Below are 24,441 nucleotides of genomic sequence, written 5' to 3'. Positions count from 1 at the left end.
CATAAATCCTCTTGTATTTCAAGTGCTGACATCAGCAGCTTCAGGTGCTGAACACACAGTAAATTTTAGCAAATACTTTACCTAACAGTGTCTTATTTGGTTGAACTGAAATATGCTTGTAGATAAGCATCTCTCTCAAATCAGTCCATACTCTCATTAAGGCTTACATTATTCATATATTAAGAGGTAGAGAATGACATTTAACTGGAAAAGAAAATAGTGTCAAGCTTACATGCATTCAACAGCAGTCCCACTATTGTGTTTTCTATTTTAAGATGACTTCTGCCTCTCAGTTAGTCAAATTTTATCCCTAGACTACTCCGAATTTCATTTTAAAGTGCCCCTTTAATACTGTACTCTGCAAATTTTTTGCCTTCTAAGAGCAATCATGAAACTATGGTAAAATATACCCAAGTACTGAAAGCCAACTCTTAAAAAAATACCTATAGCTGGAGCATTTATGCAGAGCTCTCTGGCCAGCAGAAGGAAAGTTTTTCCCAGCACATAGACATTCACCTATTAAAGACAGAAAACATAATTTGAATCTTAAATAACAAACATTAAAAAAGTACTCCATTATACAGAGATGAAAATCCACCTCTGAAACATCAAGCAAATTGCTTTTGTTAAAAAAAAAAAAAAAAAAATCACCCAGATATTTTGAAGTGAAAGTAATCATTTGATGCAATCGGATTTATAAATCATGGAGATAAGCGAAATTCTCATTAAAAGATATATGAAAAGTTAAAGCTGTGACACAAGCCAAAACAAAAAACATTAAAAACACTGCACTACTTTGCAACAGGTTGCCTGTTATGCTTTTCAGCGGGCCCCATTTTGTCCTGGAGTACTTGGACAATTCCCAGTTTGTAGCTCAAAACCTTGACGTTTTATGTATTCATACATTATTGTTACATTAAACTATAACTGCAGTGGTACTCTCTTCACATAACAAAACCTGCAAGTTAGTGCAATTTTAGCTTTGTTTAATCATGTAAAGTCGTATAATTAGAATTACAAGCACAAACAAAACTACTTTTCCACCCAGGGAGGGAGTGGCACTCAGTGCGCCAAGGATTTTTGCCTTCCTTCATTTTTCAGTTACTATCCTCAGTTCAACATACTGGTTTTTTTAACCTATAAAGCTCTCAGTGATTAGGAGACCTGGTTACCAGAAAGACTGCCTCTCTCACAGTGATTAAACTGCCACAGTTGAGCTCAACAAAGGTGCGCGAGCTGAGGCTCCCTTAATATAGATGAGGGGGAGCTGCTAGCATGGCATTTTATGTGAGGGGTTCTCAGTTTTGGAACAGACACCCCAACCCGAGTCCACCAGACCTCCAATTTGTTGACTTTCCATGCACACTGTAAAAGCTCATCTTTTTTACCTTCTTCTCTAAGGCCACTGAGGAGACTGTAGGCTCAGGAGATATTTATGGGCAGCCCTTTGTTTATATTCCTATAATGATTTTTAGTTTATGGACTAGGCACTTAGTCGTATTCCAAAAGTTTGAAGAAATGAAATAAAATAATGTATTAAGTCGCGCCTTTCTGGCCTTAGGAGAGGGCTGGATGTTGCTATGCTTCAGTTCCAAATTGACTGAGGGTGTTCCTACATGAGCACGCTGCAGCCCCAAGGCATAGATACAGGTCAAAGATAAGAGACTCAAACTCAGACCTCTGACACGATACTGAAAAAACAGTCCTTTTTTTAAATTTAAGTAGTCTCTGTTTTAGTGGTTTTATGCAGCAGAAGTGTCCCTCCTCCATGCAAAGTGAAGCTGGTTAGTAGAGAGCGAAGTATACACCTGGGCTACTGAAACACATCGAACAAGTTTACGGAAAGCATGATGAGGATGCAGGCCTCCTGTTAATAAATATACTCATTCTGCATCAAAAGCTATTTAAAAAAAAAAAGTCATCCAATTTGAAGTGAACTTTCTTCATCAAAGTATTTTCACGTAGTCTTCTCCCCTTGTTCAGGAAGTGATAGGAGATTTTTCTGTACTTTAATTTTGATATATATTTTTTTTAATTTAAAACCATTACAAGAATCTCCAAAGCTGTCAGTCATCTTCAAAGAGATCATTCAATCTATCACTCAAATGTAGATGGGTACTATTTCACTTAGTATATTTAGTGGAATGTATTGAATCTCTCTCTGACACAACCTCCATATATGACCAACAGTGAGACAGGACTAGCAGGTAGATAACTGTAGTGTTATCTGTAGGGCTATAGAGAAAGGATGGTACAACTTAACCCCAGAGAGGAAGTGACCAAAATTGAAATGTGCCCCCTGAATCAACATTAGGCTTGATGGGTATCATGGTATAAAAATATATATAGATACCCAATATCTAGCATTTCCTGTAGAATTTGACACGGCATGGTTTATTTCTTGTTTGTGAGCTATGAAGATAGAACAATTTTTACTAAAGCAAAACTATACAATGTTTCCAAGGGGGTCTCGCTTCTATTGATTTCGGTTCTCTCAATGCACTGCAGTTTGTTTTGACAAACTACTAAGAAGATTTAAGAGTTTTTTTCCACATTGTAGTTTGAGCCTCTTAGTTGGCCGACCCGGGATTATAAATCTTAAACCTCATCATTTAGAAATCTGACCCACAAGAAGGATTTATTATACAAGTCAATAAAGTTACTCCATTAGAGCCAACCACATATTTTTCCATCCCAGGCCTCACTGACTCACCCAGTTCTTTCATTTAGCCTAGAAAAATACAAACCAACAGATGAAAATATTCATCTTCTCCCGTTTTTTTTTGTTTTTTTTTTTCTTTTTTTTGGCAGAAGGCTCAAATACCTCCTTCTTGTCCCCATCTGACCATATAATTGCAGACAATACAATTAACACTCCTCCCCAGCAAATTTTCCATAAAAACATCAATTACAGAGTAAATAAGTACCAATAGGCATAAAGACACAGGTTTCCCATGGTGAAGTCCTAATAGTCAAGGGTTGCAGGGTGGGGGGGGGTCACATTAAGTTTTCAGCAGAGCCAAAAGCAACAGAGAGTCCTGTGGCACCTTATAGACTAACAGATGTATTCGAGCATGAGCAGAGCCAAGTGCATAGTCAAATTGCCATATCACTGATTCTATCATCCATTCCTGGGTCTAGCTAAAGTCTCCAGATCTAGGACCTACCTGAAACAAATCTAAATCTAACCTGCTTCTTACTTCACCCACATCACGTACAGTATAATGACTGATCTCAAGGTGCAGAAAGCTTGTCCACACAAAACACTTACTAAACTCAAAGTAGAAATTGTACTTCAGGGAATTTCTGCTCTAAGATTTAAGTGCAATCGCTTGCAGTGTTTGGTTACCATTGATTCAGAGAGGAAGTCAGAAAGCACGTATGCTATCCAGTGGATTGTGTGTGATATTCGTTTTTTTCACAGCGCTCATACATTTTTAATGCTAGTGTAAAAGTCACAGAAAGAATAAGCAATAAAAAATTGCTCTCTCTCTCTCGGCAAGCCAGTACAGATACTTTCGGAATGATCAAATATTCACAGGTACTGGGGCATTTGTTCCTTTATATATATATTGGAAATTAAAGAGCCCACAAGACTAACCCAGCAATCAATAAAAGATATGTCATTTAAGGACCTTTGGCAGTGATAATTTAAGAGGGCTCTTCCACATCTTTTTAATCTCTATTATTAATCCAAGGTGGTGATATTACAGCTGAAATAATTTTTAAAATCTAGTTTCACATTCACCATTTGCATTCATTTATAATTTTTAGATTTCACTCAACTTAGAAAATTAAAACAATTCATTTACAGGTGTGTTTTACTTTCTGGTTCTCCTGCACTAGTAAAAATTTTTGTAAGGGTCTACAACCTTACCGGGAAATGTTTAAATCCCTTTTCTCCAATCCCCACTCTAGCTAAATTCCCCAAGTTTAGAAACTATGATAGCATTTGTAGGTCTAAACCTCTTATTTTACAAGCATCTTAATTATGGTAATAGAAAAAGATCCATTAAAAAAAGATGCATCTAGTGTGGGTTTCAATGGTCTTGTTGTACTGCTCCCATTTGTCAGACAGCTTTAAGGCTGAACTGGAAAAAAATACATGGTATTCTCCTAAATTCTGCCCATTCAAAGACCCCAAACAAGATGCCATTCACAGTAGATTGTGCAGAGCTTCACAAAATGATTGTTCATGTTTGTATGCTTTGATCAGTCATAAAATAGCTGTTTAAATTATCATTAGGCTTCAGAGTCACTGTCCCAGTCAGATGAGCAGCAGCACCTAATCCCTCTCTCAGAGATGTTGTTTCAGGGCATCTGCAGACTTAAGACATCACTGTAACAGTTCACACTCAGTTCACATTTACAAGGTTCTCTTTACAACCATACAGACCAGACTCTACATTTTTAAAAAGTGAAATCATAGATTCTACAATTCAAAAAAAGACATCTTTCAGATAGAGGCTTGGCAAGCAGATAAAAACTATGAACTAATCCTTTTGATCCTTGTTTTCTTAACAAGAATCATATCATATCATGATGTTCTTCCTTAACAACCTGTTGAATTATTCCTTACGATATGATATTTGCATATGCCCACTCTGCTGTAGCTAGATGGCCTCCAAAGATTTAGTTTCACCTTTGTAGGGGATCCTCCTACCTGTGGAAGGTCTAGTTAAATATACTCTACATTTCAGATTCTATACTTCTCCAAAGGTGTGGACTTAATCAGTTCTCATTCTTCAGACCTCAGATGTTTTAAGGTGACCCCTCCATAGGAGAAAGGAAACCTTCTCACCCTTCAATTTTCTTTTCATTATTTCCTTTTTCACATCATGTTTGAATGTCCACGTTCATAACAGTCCACATATATACTTCAGCTTTTGTGGACAAGAACAGTGGTCTACTTACCACTGACAAGTGAGTTGAACAGGTCATCAATCTAAAGCATGCTACAGTTTGAAAAATCTCCACAGAAAGATATTTGTAATCTGAAATTCACAAAGTTGTTAGATTCACTCCACTCCCTTGCAGATGATAACAGCTGACCAGAGTGCCTAAGACAAAAGGTGCCTAATCTTTGATCCAATAAATTAGATAAATGTATTTAACAATGGTTAATTTCCAGAGAGGCTCGTCAAGATCAACGTAAGACAATCCAGTGAAATATTGAGTATACTGACAGTGGTCTAGGTTACCTTCTTTTCAGAAGGACCAAGAACTGGACGGTCAGAATTCAAAGCATCTATGGATGCTTGCCTAAATAACAAAGGAAGCATAAAAAGCAAATGACTATTTAAGGACAATGTCTATTGTTTGGGGAAGATGTACCTGAAGTTATTTGGTTCATTACTATTAACATTTATTGTACAGTGGGCCTAAAGACCACATCCAGGATGTCTAAATTAAATAGATCAATACACAAATATGTACTGAGGTAATGGAAGCAAATTCAGTCAACCTGGATGTGTCATGAAATGAGTAAAAAGTATTACTATAGTAAGCCAGCAACTAAATATTCTCTCCAAAGGTTTCAAGACTTAATATTAAATGTTTTGTTCTGCAGATCAGTAGGCTGAAGCTTTTCATTCTTTGGACCACCACAGCCAGAATACTGTATTTAACCCAAGAAGAAAAAAGATCCACAAGATCACAATCTTACACCAATGAAAGCTTGCTAGTTTCTGATTCAAAGAATGACAGACATGAATCCACTTCTCTTTCAATCAGTCAAATCAAAATTCACTTAATGAAGTGCCTTTTCTTCATCTTGTGCTGAAAAGCACTTCCTCAACCTAGGTCTTCAAAAGGAAGAATCTACTTCTGGGTAATTCTGTTTGCTGTATTACTATTATTCTCCCATCCTACAACAAAACCGTATGGTAAGACATATAATGCCACCTAAGCAAGGAGATAAAAAATAATCATTTAAGGCCTGTATAAAGGAATCAGCCAGTCCACTTTTATATAAGTAAACAAACTTCTAGAGGAAATAGTAAGTAGTAATAAAGATCCACATAAGAAGGAAAATATTTGAGAGAGCAACCTTCAGAGAAAGGATCAAGATTTTTTTTGAAGGTGGAAGCAGAAGACTGCAACAAACAGAATTACCAGTTACTGTACTAGTTTTCCCTTCTTGTATATACTCTTTCCCCATCTGACAACATATCTGTACAGTAGGCAGTAACACACAGAGCAGAGTTATATAATGAAAAGCACCAATATAGCCATATTAAAGAGGAGATTTTCACTACATAAAATCAGAGATCAAAGGTAAGGCAGAGAACTGCCAATACCTACTCTGTCTGAAGACTGTTGCAACCACATCTCAAAGTCATGATGCTACAATATAAAAGAGGGGGACCCTGGAACAGACTGGCATTTCCCATGATTAAAGGGACAGCCTTTTGACATATTGTGAGATCAGAAATCTAGCTGAGTAGTTCTCTCTGGATGAAAGGGAGGAGAGGATCCTGAAACTTATGGGCAAACCCAAACTGTACAAAAAGTTAGGTCAAAGCTAGACAAGTTTCTCAACCCTTTAAACAGCTAGACAATGTAATCTAGATGGGAACAATGGAAAAGGAAACAAAAGTCAGCAAGGCTACCTCAAAAGAAAACTGTACTTGCAAACAAAACAAGAAGAGAACCAAAATTCACTAAGTGAAAATACAAGCAGAGAAGATTCCCAATCAAAGACCCCTGACTTATCCACTTTACCAGTTAATGAATATGTAACCCTGTTGCTGGTTGATCAAGCGATTAAAGAGGAGGAGAAGAAAGAATAGCCTCACTCTAGAAGAAGAGCTGGTCAGAACATTTGTGATTAAACATTTTAGTGTCAAAATATGCTGTTCTGTCAAAGCGAAAACATGTTGCGGAGATACATAGATTTTTATGAAGTTGTGGAAAGGAAACCTTTCAGTTGGATTCTGGTCACAGAAGATCCCAGCCTGAATTGAAAATGTGACCTCTCTCATCTGAAAACAGATATTTAGACAATTCCACTTAGCAAAAATGATCAATAGGTTTTGTTCCAATGCAAAACAAAAAACAAATTTCAAATGTCTGAAAGTTGTTATGAAATTGAATTGTTATTCTCCATCCAGCTCTGCTTAGTAATCAAATAAAGAAAACAGCCCGAGTTCTCCAGCTACGTACGAGTACATGCCACAGGGGGCAGTTGTGGCTCCCTGTTCCTGGGTTGCCCAGCTTCGGAAGAAGTTAAAGTAGATCCCTCCAGCTATAAATTACTTACACCACCAGCATGAGGTCTGTAACAGACCTTATGCCAGAGGACGGTACACTACTAAAAGTGCAGTTTCTTTGATTTTTAAGTGAAGTGGCACCATATCCACTGGTAGTCCTATAAAGGCATCAGAAGGCATTGTGTCCTTATGGGCAAGTAGTACAACCCTTTGTGCTAAGAACTTGGACTTCAAAAAGCAGATGGTGTAGTCATATCATATGATGATAACACTCGTTCCATTCCACTAGTATCTCAGGAGGATATTAAACAGCAGCTACTAAAGTTAGGCATTTTTAAATCAGCAGGTCCAGATAACTTGCATCCAAGAAGCTGGCTGAAGAGCTCGCTAGACCATGAATGTTGAATTTTAATAAGTCTTGGACCACTGGGGAAGTTCAAGAAGACTGGAAGAGAGATAATGTTGTACCAATATTTAAAAAGAGCAAAGAGGATGACCTGGATAATTATAGGCCTGTCAGTCTGACATCAATCCCAGGCAAGATAATGGAGCAGCTGATATGGGACTCGATTAATAAAGAATTAAAGAAAGGTAATTACTAATGCCAATCAACATGGATTTATGGAAAATAGATCCTGTACAACTAACTTGATATCTTTTTTTAAATGAGATTACAAGTTTGGTTGATAAAGATTATAGTGTTGTTATAATATGCTTAGATTTCTGTACAGCGTACATCATCTTGATCAGAAAAACCTAGAATGATATTAAGTTAACCATATTTTAATTTTAATCCATATTAAATGGATTAAAAACTGGATAACTCATAGGTCTCAAAATGTAAATATAACAGGGAAATATCATTAAGGGGGTAGGTTTCTAGGGGATCCCACACCGATTGGTTCTTGGTCCTATGCTATTTAACCTTTTTATCAATGGACTGAAGAAAACATAAAACCATCATAGATAAAGTTTAGAGGCGACACAAATTGAGGGAATGGTACATAATCAGGGTGACAGGTCACTGATACAGAGCGATCTGGATGGCTTGGCAAGTTGGGTGCAGGATAGCAGAGAATGCAGGCCATACGTACAGGATGGGAGACGCTATCCTGGGAAGCAGTGAATCTATAGAAGATTGGGGGAGGGGAGTTACATAATCAGAGTGCTCACTGCAACTCTATGGCCAAAAGTAGAAGTTATTTTACCTCTGTATTTGGCACTGATGTGATCACTTCTGGAATGCTGTGTCCAGTTCAGGTGTCCACAATTTTAAAAAACTGCTGATAAATGGGAGAGGGTTCAGAGAAGAGCAACGAAAATGATTAAAGGAGAAGAAAACATACCTTATCATGATAAACTCAAGATGATCAATCTATTTAGCTTAATACAAAGAAGGTTAAGGGGTGATTTGATTACAGTTTATAAGTACCTACATGGGGGGAAAATACTCGATAATGGGCTCTTCAGTCTGCCACAGAAAGGTATAACGTGATCCACTGGCTGGAAGTTGAAGCTAGACAAATTCACATTGGAAATAAGGTATACATTTTTAAGTGAGTATAATTAACCATTGGAACATCACTGGCCATTTTTAAATCAAGATGTGGATGTTTTTCTGAAAGATCTGCTCCAGGAATTATTTGGGGGAAGTTCTATGGCCTGTGTTATACAGGAGGTCAGACTAGATGATCACAATGATCCCTTCTGGCCTTGGAATCTATGAATCTATGGTTTCCCAAAGAACAAAAAGTGATCTACGAGCCCCAAACTTACATCCACATAGCCTTTCAAAAGGGTGAACCCAAGAGAAAGAATGGGCAACAGTTTAGGGAGGCAGAGCTGAGTCAGGGAAAAACTCATCCACCTTCAAAAAGACATAGGTCCAGAGCCAGGGACTGAAGCTTGAAAGGATGCAACAATCTACAGCCCTCTCCCACAAAATGGAATGTAATCACAGGCTTTGCAGGCCTCAAAGCAGACCAATCTTCTGCTTCCCTCCCTTCCTCCACCCCCACCTTAATATCTTCACTCTTCCCATGTGCTTTTGTTTTTCCTCTTGGATCTTATCTTCCAAGAAGGATCTAGAGAAGAAGAAACAAAATGATGAAATAAGTTACATTAAGGGGATGGAAGAATGAGGCTGCACTTTATGCTCCCTGTTGAAAAAAACAAAAGATTAAGGTAGAAGTGGATGGGGCTCCTTCCTTGACTTTTGGTTGATGTAATTTATCTTCTCTTTTCCTAGTAGTCAGAGGCATAATGGTTACTTTATTATTTCTGTCAGATGAAGAGATGGACAATGATAGATATATTAAATAGATGGATGGATGGACTGTCCATCCTAAAGTATTAAGTAATTTACTCAATAACTCATATGAAGACACTCTAAGATATTTTGCTTGGTAACATTCTTCAGAGAGAATCCAGACGCCATTCCACCTGCAGGAATTCCACAGGTCCATTGTACCACTAGGAATTATCAGAGAAAACTCAAGAAGAAAATTCTATAGGAGCATCCAAGATGCCATCCACTTAAGATCTGCCACTGGCATGTCCTCAAGAGCTGGTCCAATGGTTTTATAAAATAAATTAATATAGTTCATAAGGTCTTGCAATAACTCATTTTTGAGCCTTTCAAATTGTTGTTTTCTTTGATGCACAAAAACAGCAATTTTGTTTCATCAAGAAAAACTGACTTACCTTTTTTTACCAGATCAGTATATACAATCTAAAAAATGGCTTAACTATACAGGTTGACACTTTCTGCCTTGGGAATGTAATAAATGAAATTCTCATACTTTAATGTCATCAATGTCTCAATACTTGGGAATTTTAGCAAAGGTGTCCTTTGAAAGGAAAAAACTTCAAAGCCATGGCAAAGTACATGAATTTCCCTTTTTTCCCTGGATACAGTTTATCAATCTTGGACTAAAGAGGCTGATCTCAGATAGGTTGTAAAGGCAGCTTCTATCTACTAGGAAACGTGGGACGTCAACCTGCCTTTTGGGAGGTCAATGAGAGTTTTGCCATCGACTTCTGTGAGAGTGAGAACAGGCTCTTAACTTCGGCACATTCTTCTGCACCAACCAAGGAATTTTTTCCATACACTTGTTGATTTTATTTTAATCCAGTAAGTAGTATGACCCGAGTTAAAAATGTTTAATTTTTAAAAAATAAGTTCCAAAAATAATCAAAACAGGAGAGGAATCAAGTAGTTGTATATACTTTTGTGTAACAGATCTGTTGTTTCAACTAAACACAGGGAACCTAGAAGTTGGTATACATTAGAAATCAACATAAGAATGTCCATACTGGGTCAGACCAATGGTCCATCTAGCCCAGTATCCTGTACCTTCTGACAGTAGCCAATGGCAGGTGCTTCAGAGGGAATGAACAGAACAGGCAATCATCAAGTGATCCACCTCTGTCATCCACTCCCAGCTTCTGGCAATCAGAGGCTAGGGACATCCAGAACATGAAGTTGCATCCCTGACCATCCTGGCTACTAGCTACAGATGGTCCTATCTTCCAAGAACATATTTAATTCTTTTTTGAACCCCATTATAGTTTTAGCCTTCACAGTATTCCCTGGCAACGAGTTCTACAGACAGACTGTATGCTGTGTGAAGTACTTCCTTATGTTTCTTTTAAATCTGCTGCCTATTAATTTTATTGGGTGACCCTAGGTTCTTATTATGTGAAGAGGTAAACAACACTTCAGTATTCACTTTCTTCACCTATTCATGGTTTTATAGGCCTCTCATATATTCCCCCCTCAGTTGTCTCTTTTCCAAGCTGAAAAGTCCCAGTCTTCTTAATCTTTCCTCATATGAAAGCTGTTCCATACCCCTAATAATTTTTGTTGCCCTTCTCGGTACCTTTTTCAATTCTTATACATCTTTTTTAAGATGGAGCAGCCAGTACTGCACGCAGTGTTCATGGTATGGGTGCACCATGGATTTATATAGTGGCATTATGATATTTTCTATCTTCTTATCTATCCCTTTCCTAATGGTTCCTAACATTCTCTTAGCTTTTTTGATTGCTGCAGCACATTGAGCAGATGTTTTCAGTGAACTATCCACAATGACTCCAAGCTCTCTTTCTTGAGTGGTAACAGCTAATTTAGATGCAATCATGTTGTATGTATAGTTGGGATTATGATTTCCAATGTGCATTACTTTGCATTTATCAACACCGAATTTCATCTGCCATTTTGTTGCCAATCACCTAGTTTTGTGAGATCCCTTGCTAACTGTTCACAGTCAGCTTTGGACTTAAACTATTTTGAGTAATTTTGGATCGTCTGCAAACTTTGGCACCTCACTGTTTACCCTTTTTTCCAGATCATTTATGAATATGTTAAATAGCACTGGTCTCAGTACATATCCCTGCGGGACACCACAATTTACCACTCTCCATTCTGAAAAAGGACCATTTATTCCTACCCTTTGATTCTTGTCTTTTAACTAGAACTGCCAAATGATTTAAAAAATAATTGCAATTAATCACAAGATTAAAAAACAGTCACGATTACTCACAGTTTTAATCACACTGTTAATAACAGAATACCAATTGAAATGTATTATAATTCTACATTTTCAAATATATTGATTTCAATTACAAAGTGTACAGCACTCACCTTACATTATTTTTTATTGCAAATATTTATACTGTAAAAAAGATAAACAAAAGAAATAGTATTTCTCAATTCACCTCATACTGTAATATGTAACACTGTACTGTAGTACAGTATCTATCATGAAAGTGCAACTTTCAAATGTAGAAGGTTTTTTAACTGCACTCATAAACAAGACAATGTAAAACTTTAGAGCCTGTAAGTCAGAGCATGAAGGGGCATACAAATTTTTAGCATATCTGGCACATAAATACCTTGCAATGCCGGCTACAACAGTACCATGAGAACGCCTGTTCTCACTTTCCGGTGACATTATAAATAAGAAGCAGGCAGCATTATCACCCGTAAACGAAAAACTTGTTTGTCTTAACAACTGGCTGAACAAGAAGTAGGGCTGAGTGGACTTGTATGAGGTGAATTGAAAAATACTATTACTTTTGTTTATCTTTTTACAGTGCAAATATTTGTAATAAATATAAATTGAGCCCTGTACACTTTGTAATCTGTGTGTAATTGAAATCGATATATATGGAAATGTAGAAAAACATCAAAATATTTAAAATAAATTTAAATTGGTATTCTATTATTGTTTAACAGTATTAAAACTGTGATTAATTGTAACTTTTTAAAATCTAGTTCATTTGTTTTGCGTTAATCGCAAGCAGTAGCTGCGAGTGACAGCCCTACTTTTAACCAGTTACTGATCCATGGAAGGACCCTTCCCCCTTATCCCATGACTGCTTACTTTAAGAGCCTTTGGTGAGGGACCTTGTCAAAGGCTTTTTGAAAGTCCAAGTACACGTTTGTTGGTCCCCTCAAAGAATTCTAACAGATTGATGAGTTATGATTTCCCTTTGCAAAAGCAACGTTGACTCTTCCCCAACAAATCGTGTTCATCTATATGACTGATAATTCTGTTCTTTACTATAGTTTCAACCAATTTGCCTGGTACTGAAGTTAGACTTACTGGCCTGTAATTGCCAGGATCGCCCCTTGAGCCTTTTTAAAAATATGTATCACGTTAACTATCCTCCAGTCATCTGGTACAGAACCTAATTTAAGTGATAAGTTATATACCACAGTTGTTAGTTCTGCAATTTCATATTTGAATTCCTTCAGAACTCTTGGGTGAATACCATCTGGCCTGGTGACTTAAATTGATAAAATTAAATAGTGTTCCAAAACCTCCTCTACTGACATCTCAATCTGGGACAGTTCCTCAGATTTGTCATCTAAAAAGAATGGCTCAGATGTGGGAACCTCCCTCACATCTTCTGATGACCAATGCATAGAATTTATTTTGCTTCTCCGCAATGGCCTTATCTTGCTTGAGTGCTCCTTTCGCACCGTGATCATCCAGTGGCCCCATGGCTTGTTTGGCAGGCTTCCTGCTTCCGATGTACTTAAATTTTTTGCTGTTAGCTTTTGAGTCTTTGGCTAGTTGCTCTTCAGATTCTTTTTTGGTTTGTCTAATTCTACACTTGACTTGCCAGATTTTATGCTCTTTTCTATTTTTCTCCGTAGGATTTAACTTCCAATGTAAGGATGCCTTTTTTGCCTCTAACTGCTTTTTTCACTTTGTTGTTTAGCCATGGTGGCACTTTTTTGGTTCTCTTACTGTGTTTTTTTAATTTGGGGTATACATTTAAATTGAGCCTCTATTGAGGTGTTTTTTAAAAGTTTCCATGCAACTTGCAGGCATTTCAGTTTTGTGACAGTACCTTTTCATTTCCGTTTAACTAGCTTCCTCATTTTTGTGTGGTTCCCATTTCTTTAGTTAAATGCCACTGTGATGGGCTATTTTGGGATTCCCCCCATCCACCCCATAAGGCTGATAAATGTATTTATAGCATCGTCATTATAACCGAGTGATTCAGTTATACTCACCCCTTGGACCACATTCTGTGTATCATTTAGGACTAAATCAAGAATTGCTTCTCCCCTTGTGGGTCCCATGACTAGCTGCTCCAAGAAGCAGTCATTTATGAGGTGTTGAAACTTTAACTCTGCATCTCATCCTGAGATGACGTACTCAGTCAATACAGAGATAGTTGAAACTCCCCATTATTACTGAGTTTTCTATTTTCATAGCCTATCTAATCTCACTGAACATTTCACAATCACCATCACCATCCTGGTGGTTGGCAGTATATTCCTACTGCTATAAATCCATTCTGTTGTAGTTACGAGTTCAAGGTACTAACTGCTACATCTTCTTCCCAAAAATGACTTATCTCCAACCCTCAGTTATTTTTGGATCATCTGTACCTTCAGCTTCCTCAATGAATGGCTTGAAGTCCTCAAATGTCCCTTCTTCCTCCTTTTTCTCATTAGATTATATAGAAACAAAATCTGAAAACAAATCTGCTCTACTGCTGTTAGAAAGCCAACCCTGTTCTATTTGCTGCATCTTTTGCAGATACAATACAATTTGTTCCATGTTTCATCATCTTACTCTTTCTATTTAATAGTCATCTATAAAAGAAAATCACTAGATCTCTAGGTTTGAAATTAAATAAACCTCCCACTCCCCCCCCCCCGCGCGCACACTCTCTCTCTCTCTCGTTATAACTAAGCACATTTAACCCATTCAGTTTGTAGCAGATTAGAAGAATGTTCATTATTTTAAGAATTAAAGATTCATTAGATTATTGTAATTCCATCAGATTCCTTTAAGCAATAAATAACCTTCAGAGGGATGCCATTTACAAAGACAGCTGAAAGGACAAAAATAAACTATACCATCCTACTTGTACTGTATGTAAAATAGATGTTTATGATATGGGGGGGGGGAGAGAGAGAGAGAGAGAGAGAATGAATGTGTACACACACACACAGCTCATTTAGAGCTCTATATCCACAAGTGCTTTAAGTACACACAACTCAAAATAGATTTTACAAAAATATCCCAGTATTTTACAGATCCATTTATACAGTATTACTTAACAAGTTATTTCTGTCTTTACCAGCTGTTTTAAAAATGTATGAAATCTGACCTTGTGCCACTGCAGTGACTTTGTGATCACTGAGGAAAGATTATACTAAACTGCTGATTTGTTATTTGTGAGGGTAAAAAAACCCCAAGCACTTGATCTTTAATTTCACTGAATAATTACTCTGATTTACAAGCCCTATGATTTCCCTGCCCAGAATCTTTAAAGAAACAGATCACTAAGGTTTCCTAAATAGCACACATTAGTAGTTCTTTGCTTGAATTCATTTTTAAGGTTTAATATTTTAACAAAAGAGTTAAACAACAACAGATACAATACCTGAAGAAGGTCACTGAGGTCAAGTAACATGTCTGTGAAAAAGTCAAGGAATATAAATGCATGTAAAATTTGACAATTTGTTTAGCAACTTTATAAAAGGAGAAATAAAATCATTTACATCTGGCAGTGCAGGAATATGGATTAAGTTGTCTGATCCCGCATTCCTGCTAAAGAATCACATTGGTTTCAGTTCCTGAGTAAGCCCTACCTACTCTCACTATGGGACACAAGGTGCCATTACAAACAAAGTTTATATGTACGAAAAGTGTTTCTAAAAAAACCAAGAAATCCTTTGAGGAATGAGCAGACCACATATACTGTATATTGTATTCTGGACATCATCAAGTGCTACAAAATAGAGACTTCATTTTTGAAAATCTAATTTGTCACTTTTTTCTATGCCAATTTAGGACCTGATCTCTCATTGTGCAGAAAAAAACATTGGAAAGGACTAGGAAACTCTTCTAATTTCAGGACATCTACACAGATGGGCAGCCCCTCTATGTTGTTGTATGAGCCCTCCCCCATAGGCAGAGCTCACTTAAGAGCCATGCTGCCATCAGTTCCTTGACTATACAGACCCTGCCTCCTCATCTCTGAGCAAGATACAAAATATATAACAGGAAACTAACTAATTTTGCTGGAATGTATATCCACTCACTCAGTCTGCTTCCACCCTGACATGCAAGGAGGACTTTCCATGGGAAAGGAATATGGGTACAGGAAGAGAATGTCATGTTGACACCACTCTTCTCCCTCTAACAGTTTAGGGTCAGTACATGGGAATTTTCATTCCTTTCATCCTCACACCATACAGTGGAGGGGAGTTTGGACCCAAAATGTTAGTTTGAAAATACTAGTTGTATTAAGAATGACTACAGCAACTTAATGATTGTAATTTATTTAAGAAAAAAACCATACTGAGAATAAAACAGAAAGCTACTAGAGAGCATTTACTGAAGATTTTACTGAAACTGTTGAGTAAATGTACAAATGTTTTCTATTCTTACAGTACTTAAATAAAAGGAAAGAAATAATAGGGGCAAAAACAAAGATAAAACACTATTCACAACCACCAAAACAATAACCACAAGTCTACCAAAAACTCTATTTAATAACAGTTTCTTTATACAAACATTTTAAGAACTTTAATTTCCTTTGATAATTTTAGGCAATTTCATCCTAACAAATGCCAAATGTGTCTGCTTTAAAGACTTTGATGCTTTTACCAAGGCTGTTTTTTCCTTAATTACATTTCTCTTTTAACTGAATAACAGACTAAATATGATCTTAGCTAGCTGGTTTTAGTTGAACTATTGTAAAACTGTTCTATTTTAGAGTAAACAAACAAACAAACAATTTCATAGAAAAAGCAACATGCATAACAAATCAATGACTATGGTAAAAACAACAATTGTAAATAAACTCACTATAGTTCAGTACATTGTAGTAATGTAGGTTTTAGCCTGTTTTTATAAAGTATATTAAACTAATACTGAATATTAGAGACACATGGGGGGTGAGGTCGTATCTTTTATTGGCCAACTTCTGTTGGTGAGAAAGACAAGCTTCCGAGCTTACGCAAAGCTCTTCTTCAGTACAGACATTTTTCTATATAACATCCGCTTTGTACCACTTACACCCAGCACATTAAAACTATACATACTCAACATTCCAAATTTGTTCTGCAGGCATTTGCCAAATTCAATATAAAATTCTACACCTCTTATTGTGTTAATGTTCTTAGCACAAGCTAAGCTTCAATAATGTGGGAGAATAGTATGCCTGGGCATTCAATTAGCTAAGATCCCAGTAAGTCTCTGAACTAAAATCAGAAATTCACTATACAAAATACTCTCATATACAATTAGAAGTCAGCAAAATTCAAATCAGCCAAGAGACTGCTGACAGGAAAGACAGCTCTAATTTTTTGCAGTTTTTTTAGTGAAAGACAGAAGTCCAAGCAAAGCACTACTGAAATGTTCACAATTGGACTGGTGTAAGCAGGGAGAAGATGAGAATGGCCATACTGGGTCAGACCAGAAGTCCATCAAACCCAATATCCTGTCTTCGGACAGTGCTAAGTTCCCCAGAGGGAATGAACAGGCCAGATAATCATCAAGTGATCCATCCCCTGTTGCCCATTCCCAGCTTCTGGCAAACAGAGGCTAGGGACACCATTCCCGACCATCCTAGCTAATAGCCACGGATGGACCTATCCTCCATCAATCAAAAAAAGGAAAACTGTAAAAAAATACTTGAAAAATGGAAGTGCAGAGAAGCCATAACCACCGACAACTCTTCAACATAGCCAGACTAGCATTTTACTCTTTCTTTGCCCCGCCCACCCCCACTCAGTAATCTTCCTGAGTGGAAGCTGCCTATCAATCCAAATTGTATGGTGATTTTGTTTGCAAACAGGAAGTAGGAAGAGACTCCAAAACTTGATTTATTTGGGACACAAATATTTCAGATCGAAGCTTTCAAAAGTGACACATGGTTTTGAGTGCCTCAGTTACTGGGTGTCCAATTTGACACACCTTGGAGGGTCTGGTTGTCAACGTGCTGAGCATCCATCCTATTAAAACCAGTCCCTTTATGGTGCCTCAGAAGTTGAATACCCCCAAAACTGAAGCACTTAAAATTACTAGCCGTTCTTGATTATTTAGAGATAAAAGGCTATTGTTCAAATACACTAAACCACCTAGACTGCCTCTCCCCCTCAATTAATATATCTACTTATAACTTACTCTAGTTTGAGATTTTATTCTGAATGTAAAATAAAAAATTAATCACAAGTTTCATTACTTTAAAAAAAACTTGTCCAGTACTAGAGAAAAATATTTAAAACACTGCACGCATTTAGAATACTTGATATATGTTGAGAAATTCACTTTCACTAGAGTGAGGCAATTTAGCACAATAATACAGCTGTTTTAATGCACTATCACTTTGCTCCTTGGTGAAGTTGGTTCAAGTGTTCACTGAATTATAAGAAGAGATCACAGTAAACAGGTAGAGTTTCTGGATCTCATATAAGTTAGCCTGCAGCAATCTCTCTCAGGCCTTGGCTACGCTGGCGCTGTACAGCGCTGCAACTTGCTGCGCTCAGGGGTGTGAAAACACACACACACACACACACACACACACCCCGAGCACAGCGAGTGCAGTGCTGTAAAGTGCCAGCGTAATCAGCGCCTGCAGCACTGCACGCTCGCTCGCAGCGCTGCAAGCTACTCCCCTCGGAGAGGTGGAGTACTTACAGCACTGCAAGAGAGCTCTCGCAGCGCTGGCGGCGCGACTACACTCACGCTTCACAGCGCTGCCGCGGCAGCGCAGTGACTTGCCAAGTGTAGCCAAGGCCTCAGTGATTAGATGTGTGTTTGCCACAATGAAGGGAGAGGGAATGGGATATTTGAGTCATTCAGTTCCAATGGGTTGGCCTATGTTATGCATACTGTGAAAGCAATTATCGACAGGAAGTAGATGTAAAAACATGTTGTTGTTTTTAAGCTCATTTTTAGAGGGTGGAAAAGTTTGGGACTGTGAAATACAACTGAAAAAGCCAGATAATATGTTTTTAACAAACAATATAAATGTTTGCATCGTTAAAGCTGACAGAAAACAATAGCACTTTCATGCAGGTACAAAGCTAGCACATGAAAAAGTTCTCAATGGGAAAGAAAGCTGTTAATAGCAGGGATACTCATAAAATAGAAGATAACTAGTGCCCTACCAAATTCCCAGCCAAAACGCATCACGAACAATGAAATCTGGGGTCCCCCCATGAAATCTGGTCTTTTGTGTGCTTTTCCCCATACTATACCAATTTCACAGGGGAGACCAAAGTTTCTCAAACTGGGGGTCCTGACCCAAAAGAGGGTTGCAGCAGGGTCGCAAGGTTATTTTAGAGAGGATTGTGGTATTGCCACCCTTACTTCTGCGCTGCCTTCAGAGCTGGGCAGCCGGACAGCCCCGCCAGCAGCAGCGCAGAAGTAAGGGTGGCAATACCATACAGGTAACATTTAATGTTAGCTTTTACCAGGAAGCAAGACTGCCATTTGGCAAAGTTATTTATAGACATACAATCAGGAATGATCACAGAAAATCTATTTTAAGGAAGAACCACTAAACATAATGCAGTCCACACACACACAAAAATCCTAGTTAAAATGGTCCGACTAAATCTACAAAAGCCAGGAAACTTTCATGTAAATTATCTCATGCTATTGTATCTAAAGTCGTTTGCAACACATTGCCCTCAGTGCTTATGCAATGTGAAAAATTAGGAACCGTATATGATGGTAAGAACAGAGTTAGCGGTTTGTTATTTGAATTTTCTGGATTTTGTAAGTTTTTCTCAAAACATTAAGATTTTAATCATTTTTATTGGCATTTTTCTTTTTTTTTTTTTACACAGAACTGTGTTTTTTAGTGTCAGATCCCTCAGTCGAGATTGCGACATATCTTACTGAAAGAATGAGGCATACCCTTAGGCCTTAGCCACACTGGCGCTGTACAGCACTGCAACTTGCTGCGCTCAGGGGTGTGAAAACGCCCCCCCGCCCCGAGCGCGGCAAGTGCAGCGCTGTAAAGCACCAGTGTAATCAGCACCTGCAGTGCTGCACGCTCACTCACAGCGCTGCAAGCTACTCCCCTTGGCGGTGCGACTACACTCGCGCTTCACAGCGCTGCCGCGGCAGTGCTGTGAATTGCCAAGTATAGCCAAGGCCTTAGAAAAGGGACTCACTCCTAAGGATGCATGGTTACAATTCACTCATTGGGAACATGATATCAATAAATGTCAGGTAGTGACGGACTATCTTAGGTTCTTTGAAAAGATGGGAAATATTTATTTTTACATACAGCAATAGCACAAATAGTTACATTAACACTATTTAACTCTGTAAAATGTAAATATGAAATCATCTATCATGAAACACTTCAGCATTGTGTTAATGCAAAAGAAAAAAGTTACACTGACTAGAAAAACTAGATGAAATGCAATAAACTAACAGAAAAATTGATGAAAACTAAACTGATTTCCCCCCCTCCCAAATTTCAATCAACATAGAAGATTATTATTTATATTAAGTTAGTGTCAAGAGGCATTGTGATAGGCATCGTACAAGCACAGTGTGGAGACAGTCCCTACCTTTAAGAGTTTCCAGTCTGAACAGGCATGACAGACCAAGGATGGGAGGGATTAAGAAAGTCAGAGAGGTGAAGTGACCTGCCACAGGTAGTACAGCAATTTAGGGGCAGAGCTGGAACTAAAACCCAGATCCCTCAGCTTCCAGTTCAGGAAGCTATCTACCTGACAATACTGCCTTCCAGTATTTTAGGGTATCCGGTGAATTTCTAGTTACGATTTGTTTGAATTAAAGCTCTAGTGCTTTACAAATTGTCAAATTTTAATTAGCTTTTAGTTAAAATTCACTGACAGCAATAATTGTCAAAATATACACATTCCCCTTCCCCCTTACACTAAACTGCAGGATTACAAAAATGCAACTTAATCCAAACAATTCAAAATATTTTTGGAAAATAACAGTTTTTTAAAGATTTAGCAAAGAGATTAGTCCTGACCCTGAAATTCTGGGAGGCAAGTTTTCAAATACAGCCTCCACATTTGCAATTTTCCATATGCAAAAAGGAAGTCTGCGCACAGGGGTTATCCTTGAGCATGAAAATCAACTTTATGTCTAACTACTCAACTTGTGAACATGAATGTCATTTGCACAAAACCCTAACTTTATGTCTGTGTAGGCAAATGCCCATGAAAAACAGAACCTAATGGTTTTTAGTCTCCAATTAAAATCCTTTATTTCATATGGTTATATGCTGAAATGCTTAACTATTAAAGGGCAAAAAGCACCATTAAACAAACTCCTGTCTAGGTTAACCATTTAGCTGAAGTAATTCCACTGATCTCAACAGATTTGCTGCCAGCATTTTTTCCTAAATATATAATGAACATAAGAAAGATAAGGCAGGAAACACATTTCCTGAACAACATCCCTAATGATCTGGCATGTCTTCTGCTGGTGATCCTTGTTCACAACACTGCATCCTTTGTTTCAGTAATTAACATTAAGTTAGTAGAGTTAATTCAAAATTATACAAGCATTTAATTAGGCCCATTAAAAAGGCCCATTCCAGTCTGCATTAATACACCAACCACCCAAATGTATGTGATGGGAATACACAAAACAACACACTAAAATTCAGACTTTACAAAGTTAATACTGTAAGCTTTTCTTAATCATCTTCACATTCATTCATCATTTAGGGTAAAATTTTCAAAGGACCCTAGTCCCGTTTGCTTTCAATGAGACTTCGGTACTTTGAAAACAATACCCTTAGAGAAGAAGTCATCAACAGACCAGAATCTAGAAGGCCTTACTCCTACTATCATGATAGTACAGACTATTATATAACACAGTCAATTCATACTACTGTTTACAAAACAACATAAAATATATTCCCTGTCCCAAAAAGCTTGTGTTTACCACAGATGAGAAAGTCCAACCAAAACAAAAGGCTGCAGTTCAGGAAAGGGAAAGAGGAAAAGTAATTGGTGAAAAAAAACAAGGAATTATTCCCAGGTCAGCTTTAAGGAGGGATATAAAAGAGGGGTTGGCAGACAAGTAGTGGGGCATTTTTCCACTCACAGGGAGCAGAAGTATGGAAGGAGTGAAGCCAAGGATGCAGGAGACACAAAAAGCAATACAGCATGAAGAGTGGGAGAAGTGTAAAGAGTGAGGGGGAAGGAGAAGGATGGGAGTTCAAACTTGTAAGCAGGGATGAAATTATGCAGTCTTCAAGGCGAGGATAAAAAATTTGCAAATAATGGGCAAAGGACAAGAAATTAATGAAGAGATTCAAGAAAGTGGTGAGAAAGACATGTGACGAGCCAGAAGAGCATTATAGCAGCAGAGTTCTCGATAGATTGGAGGAGAAAGAGGAAAAGGAAGTGAAGCAAAGAAGGGTCCCTTTCTCCCTGTACCCAAAGATTACACAAAAATTGTGAACCTGGGAAAAGGAAGGATGAGGGAGCTGTCAACAGTGGTAGAGAAGAAAGATGAGGAGGAAAGGTAAGAAGCTTGGGTGTGGAGGTTAATTATTTTGGGATGGCAGTGGGACATCTCAACAGATACTCTTGTTTGGAGGTAAGTTTCTTTTGTTGGGTGGCTACACTACTATATTTGCTCAGTAGTGTTTTAGTGCTATTAACTTGGAATTCAGTCTACACATATATGTACACAACATCAAACATATGTATGTGCATGTATTATCTATCTTCATAGAAATGTAGGCCTGGAAGGGACCTCTGAGGTCATCTAGACCAGCCCCCTGCACACCAAGACCATACCCGACAGGTGTTTGTCTAACTTGTTCTTTAAAACTTCCAATAAAGGGGATTCTACAACCTCCCTTAATAACCTGTTCCAATGCTTAACTAGCCTTACAGTTAGAAAGCTTCTCCTAATATCTAACCTCCTCTGCTGCAGATTAAGCCCATTTACTTCTTGTCCTACCTTCAGTGGACATGGAGAACAAGTGATCACCGTCCTCTTTATAACAGCCTTTAACATATCTGAAGATTTATCAGGTCCCCCTCAGTCGTCTTTTCTCAAGACTAAACATGCCCAGTTTTTTAACCTTTCCTCACAGGTCAGGTTTTCTAAATCTTTTATCATTTTGTTGCTCTCCTCTGGACTCTACAATTTGACACATTTTTCCTAAAGTGTGGCATCCAAAACTGAACACAATTCTCCAGCGCAGGCCTCACCAGTCCCAAATAGAATAGAACAATTATCCCGAGTCGAAATACACCCCAGAATATTAGCCATTTTCACAACTACATCTCATTGTTAGCTCATATTCAGTTTGTGACCCACTATAACCCCAGACCCTTTTCAGCAGTACTACTACATAGCCAGATGTTCCCTATTTTTAATTGTGCATTTGAGTTTTCCTTCCTAGTACTTTGCACTTGTTTTAGTGAATTTCATCTCGTTTATTCCAGACCATTTCTCTAATTTGTCAAGATCCTTTGAATTCATCTAGACCACATTCCCCTAGTTTGCTTATGAAAATGTCAGGTGGGGATGTGTTAAAAGCTTTACTAAAATCAATAATGCACCACTACAGAAATTTCCCCATACTGGAGGCCTCATTCCCAAAAATGACAGTGTCACTGAAGAAATTTATGTCATTTTGTTATTGCTAGATTGATGGCTTTGTGGTGATTTTTGTTGGACAAAACAACATTCAAAATTGAGATTTTCCTGTATTAAAAGGCCCATAGTGATTGCATCAACAAATTTCCAGAGTCTAGCACAATGAGAAGATGAAAATTGTCAGTCACCCTGTTACAAGCATCTCTATATTAAATGCATGTATGTACATACACCTCTATCGTGATATAACGCTGTCCTCGGGAGCCAAAAAATCTTACCGCGTTACAGGTGAAACTGTGTTATATCAAACTTGCTTTGATCCGCGGGAGAGCACAGCCCTGCCCCCCCGGAGCACTGCTTTATCGTGTTATATCCAAATTCGTGTTATATCAGGTTGCATTATATCTGGTTAGAGATGTATAAGCACACACATTTTTTAATTATTTGAATTTGGTAATTGTCAAGAAGTGCCAAAAGGAAGTCCTTTACCCAGAGGATGGATAGTAGAAGGGCACAACATTCCACCAACATATTTCAAATTGACCTGAAGATCCCATCTCCTGGGGTAAGAGTTTAGTCTCCATGTTCAATCAAATCTGAGAAACCTCTGTTGAGATTAAAACTGCCAACCAGAGTGGTTTGAATAACATGGCCAACAACACTCCACTAGAAGCTGGAATGATCAACCCTTTCAATACAGGTAACCAAACTTTTAGTTACCACTCTCTTCTGTCATAATCAAAACAGGTGTTCTGGTTAAAGGCTCCATTATAACAATACCAATCCCACAATTATCTATCATTCTTTCTTATGGAAATAGCATGGTGCTGAAAAGTTGGTGGCTTAAAAACTGTATATTAGCAACACTCATAACTTAATACAATATGCCATTTTTACCCTTGTTGAGATTTTCAAAGCAGCCCAAAGGATTTAGTCATATCTTTCATCAAAATTCACGCATGTGTGGCTAAATTCCTGCACTGCTTAGAAAATCTCAGCCCATGCCCAACGGTTCAGAAGTGCTTACACTAAATATAAAATTTTATTCTACGCAAGAACAGTCATATTCTGCACTAATGCATGAAAATTAACTGTGACATTCCCTCACTTACTATAGTGTCACAACTCCC

The 24,441-nt window shown here is 37.8% G+C and overlaps 1 protein-coding gene across 2 annotated transcripts in view; it reads right to left on the bottom strand.

Annotated features, from left to right (window-relative positions):
* The window catches only part of BRF1 (BRF1 RNA polymerase III transcription initiation factor subunit), a 230,182-nt gene that overhangs the window by 138,241 nt on the left and 67,500 nt on the right, over positions 1-24,441 (bottom strand). For both annotated transcript variants that reach the window (XR_004645421.1, XM_034767834.1), the window contains exons 4-5: positions 15,126-15,157; positions 444-516 (exon numbers count right to left, since the gene is read on the bottom strand). Coding sequence is in view for 1 of the 2 variants with exons in the window: in XM_034767834.1 (XP_034623725.1) it covers positions 444-516; positions 15,126-15,157 (105 nt within the window). In the remaining variant the exon portion in view is untranslated. The remainder of the gene's footprint in view (positions 1-443; positions 517-15,125; positions 15,158-24,441) is intronic.

This window comes from Trachemys scripta, chromosome 4 (assembly GCF_013100865.1).
Source record: "Trachemys scripta elegans isolate TJP31775 chromosome 4, CAS_Tse_1.0, whole genome shotgun sequence".
NCBI classification, from domain to species: Eukaryota; Metazoa; Chordata; order Testudines; family Emydidae; genus Trachemys; species Trachemys scripta.
This window is presented reverse-complemented; position numbering and strand designations above follow the sequence as displayed.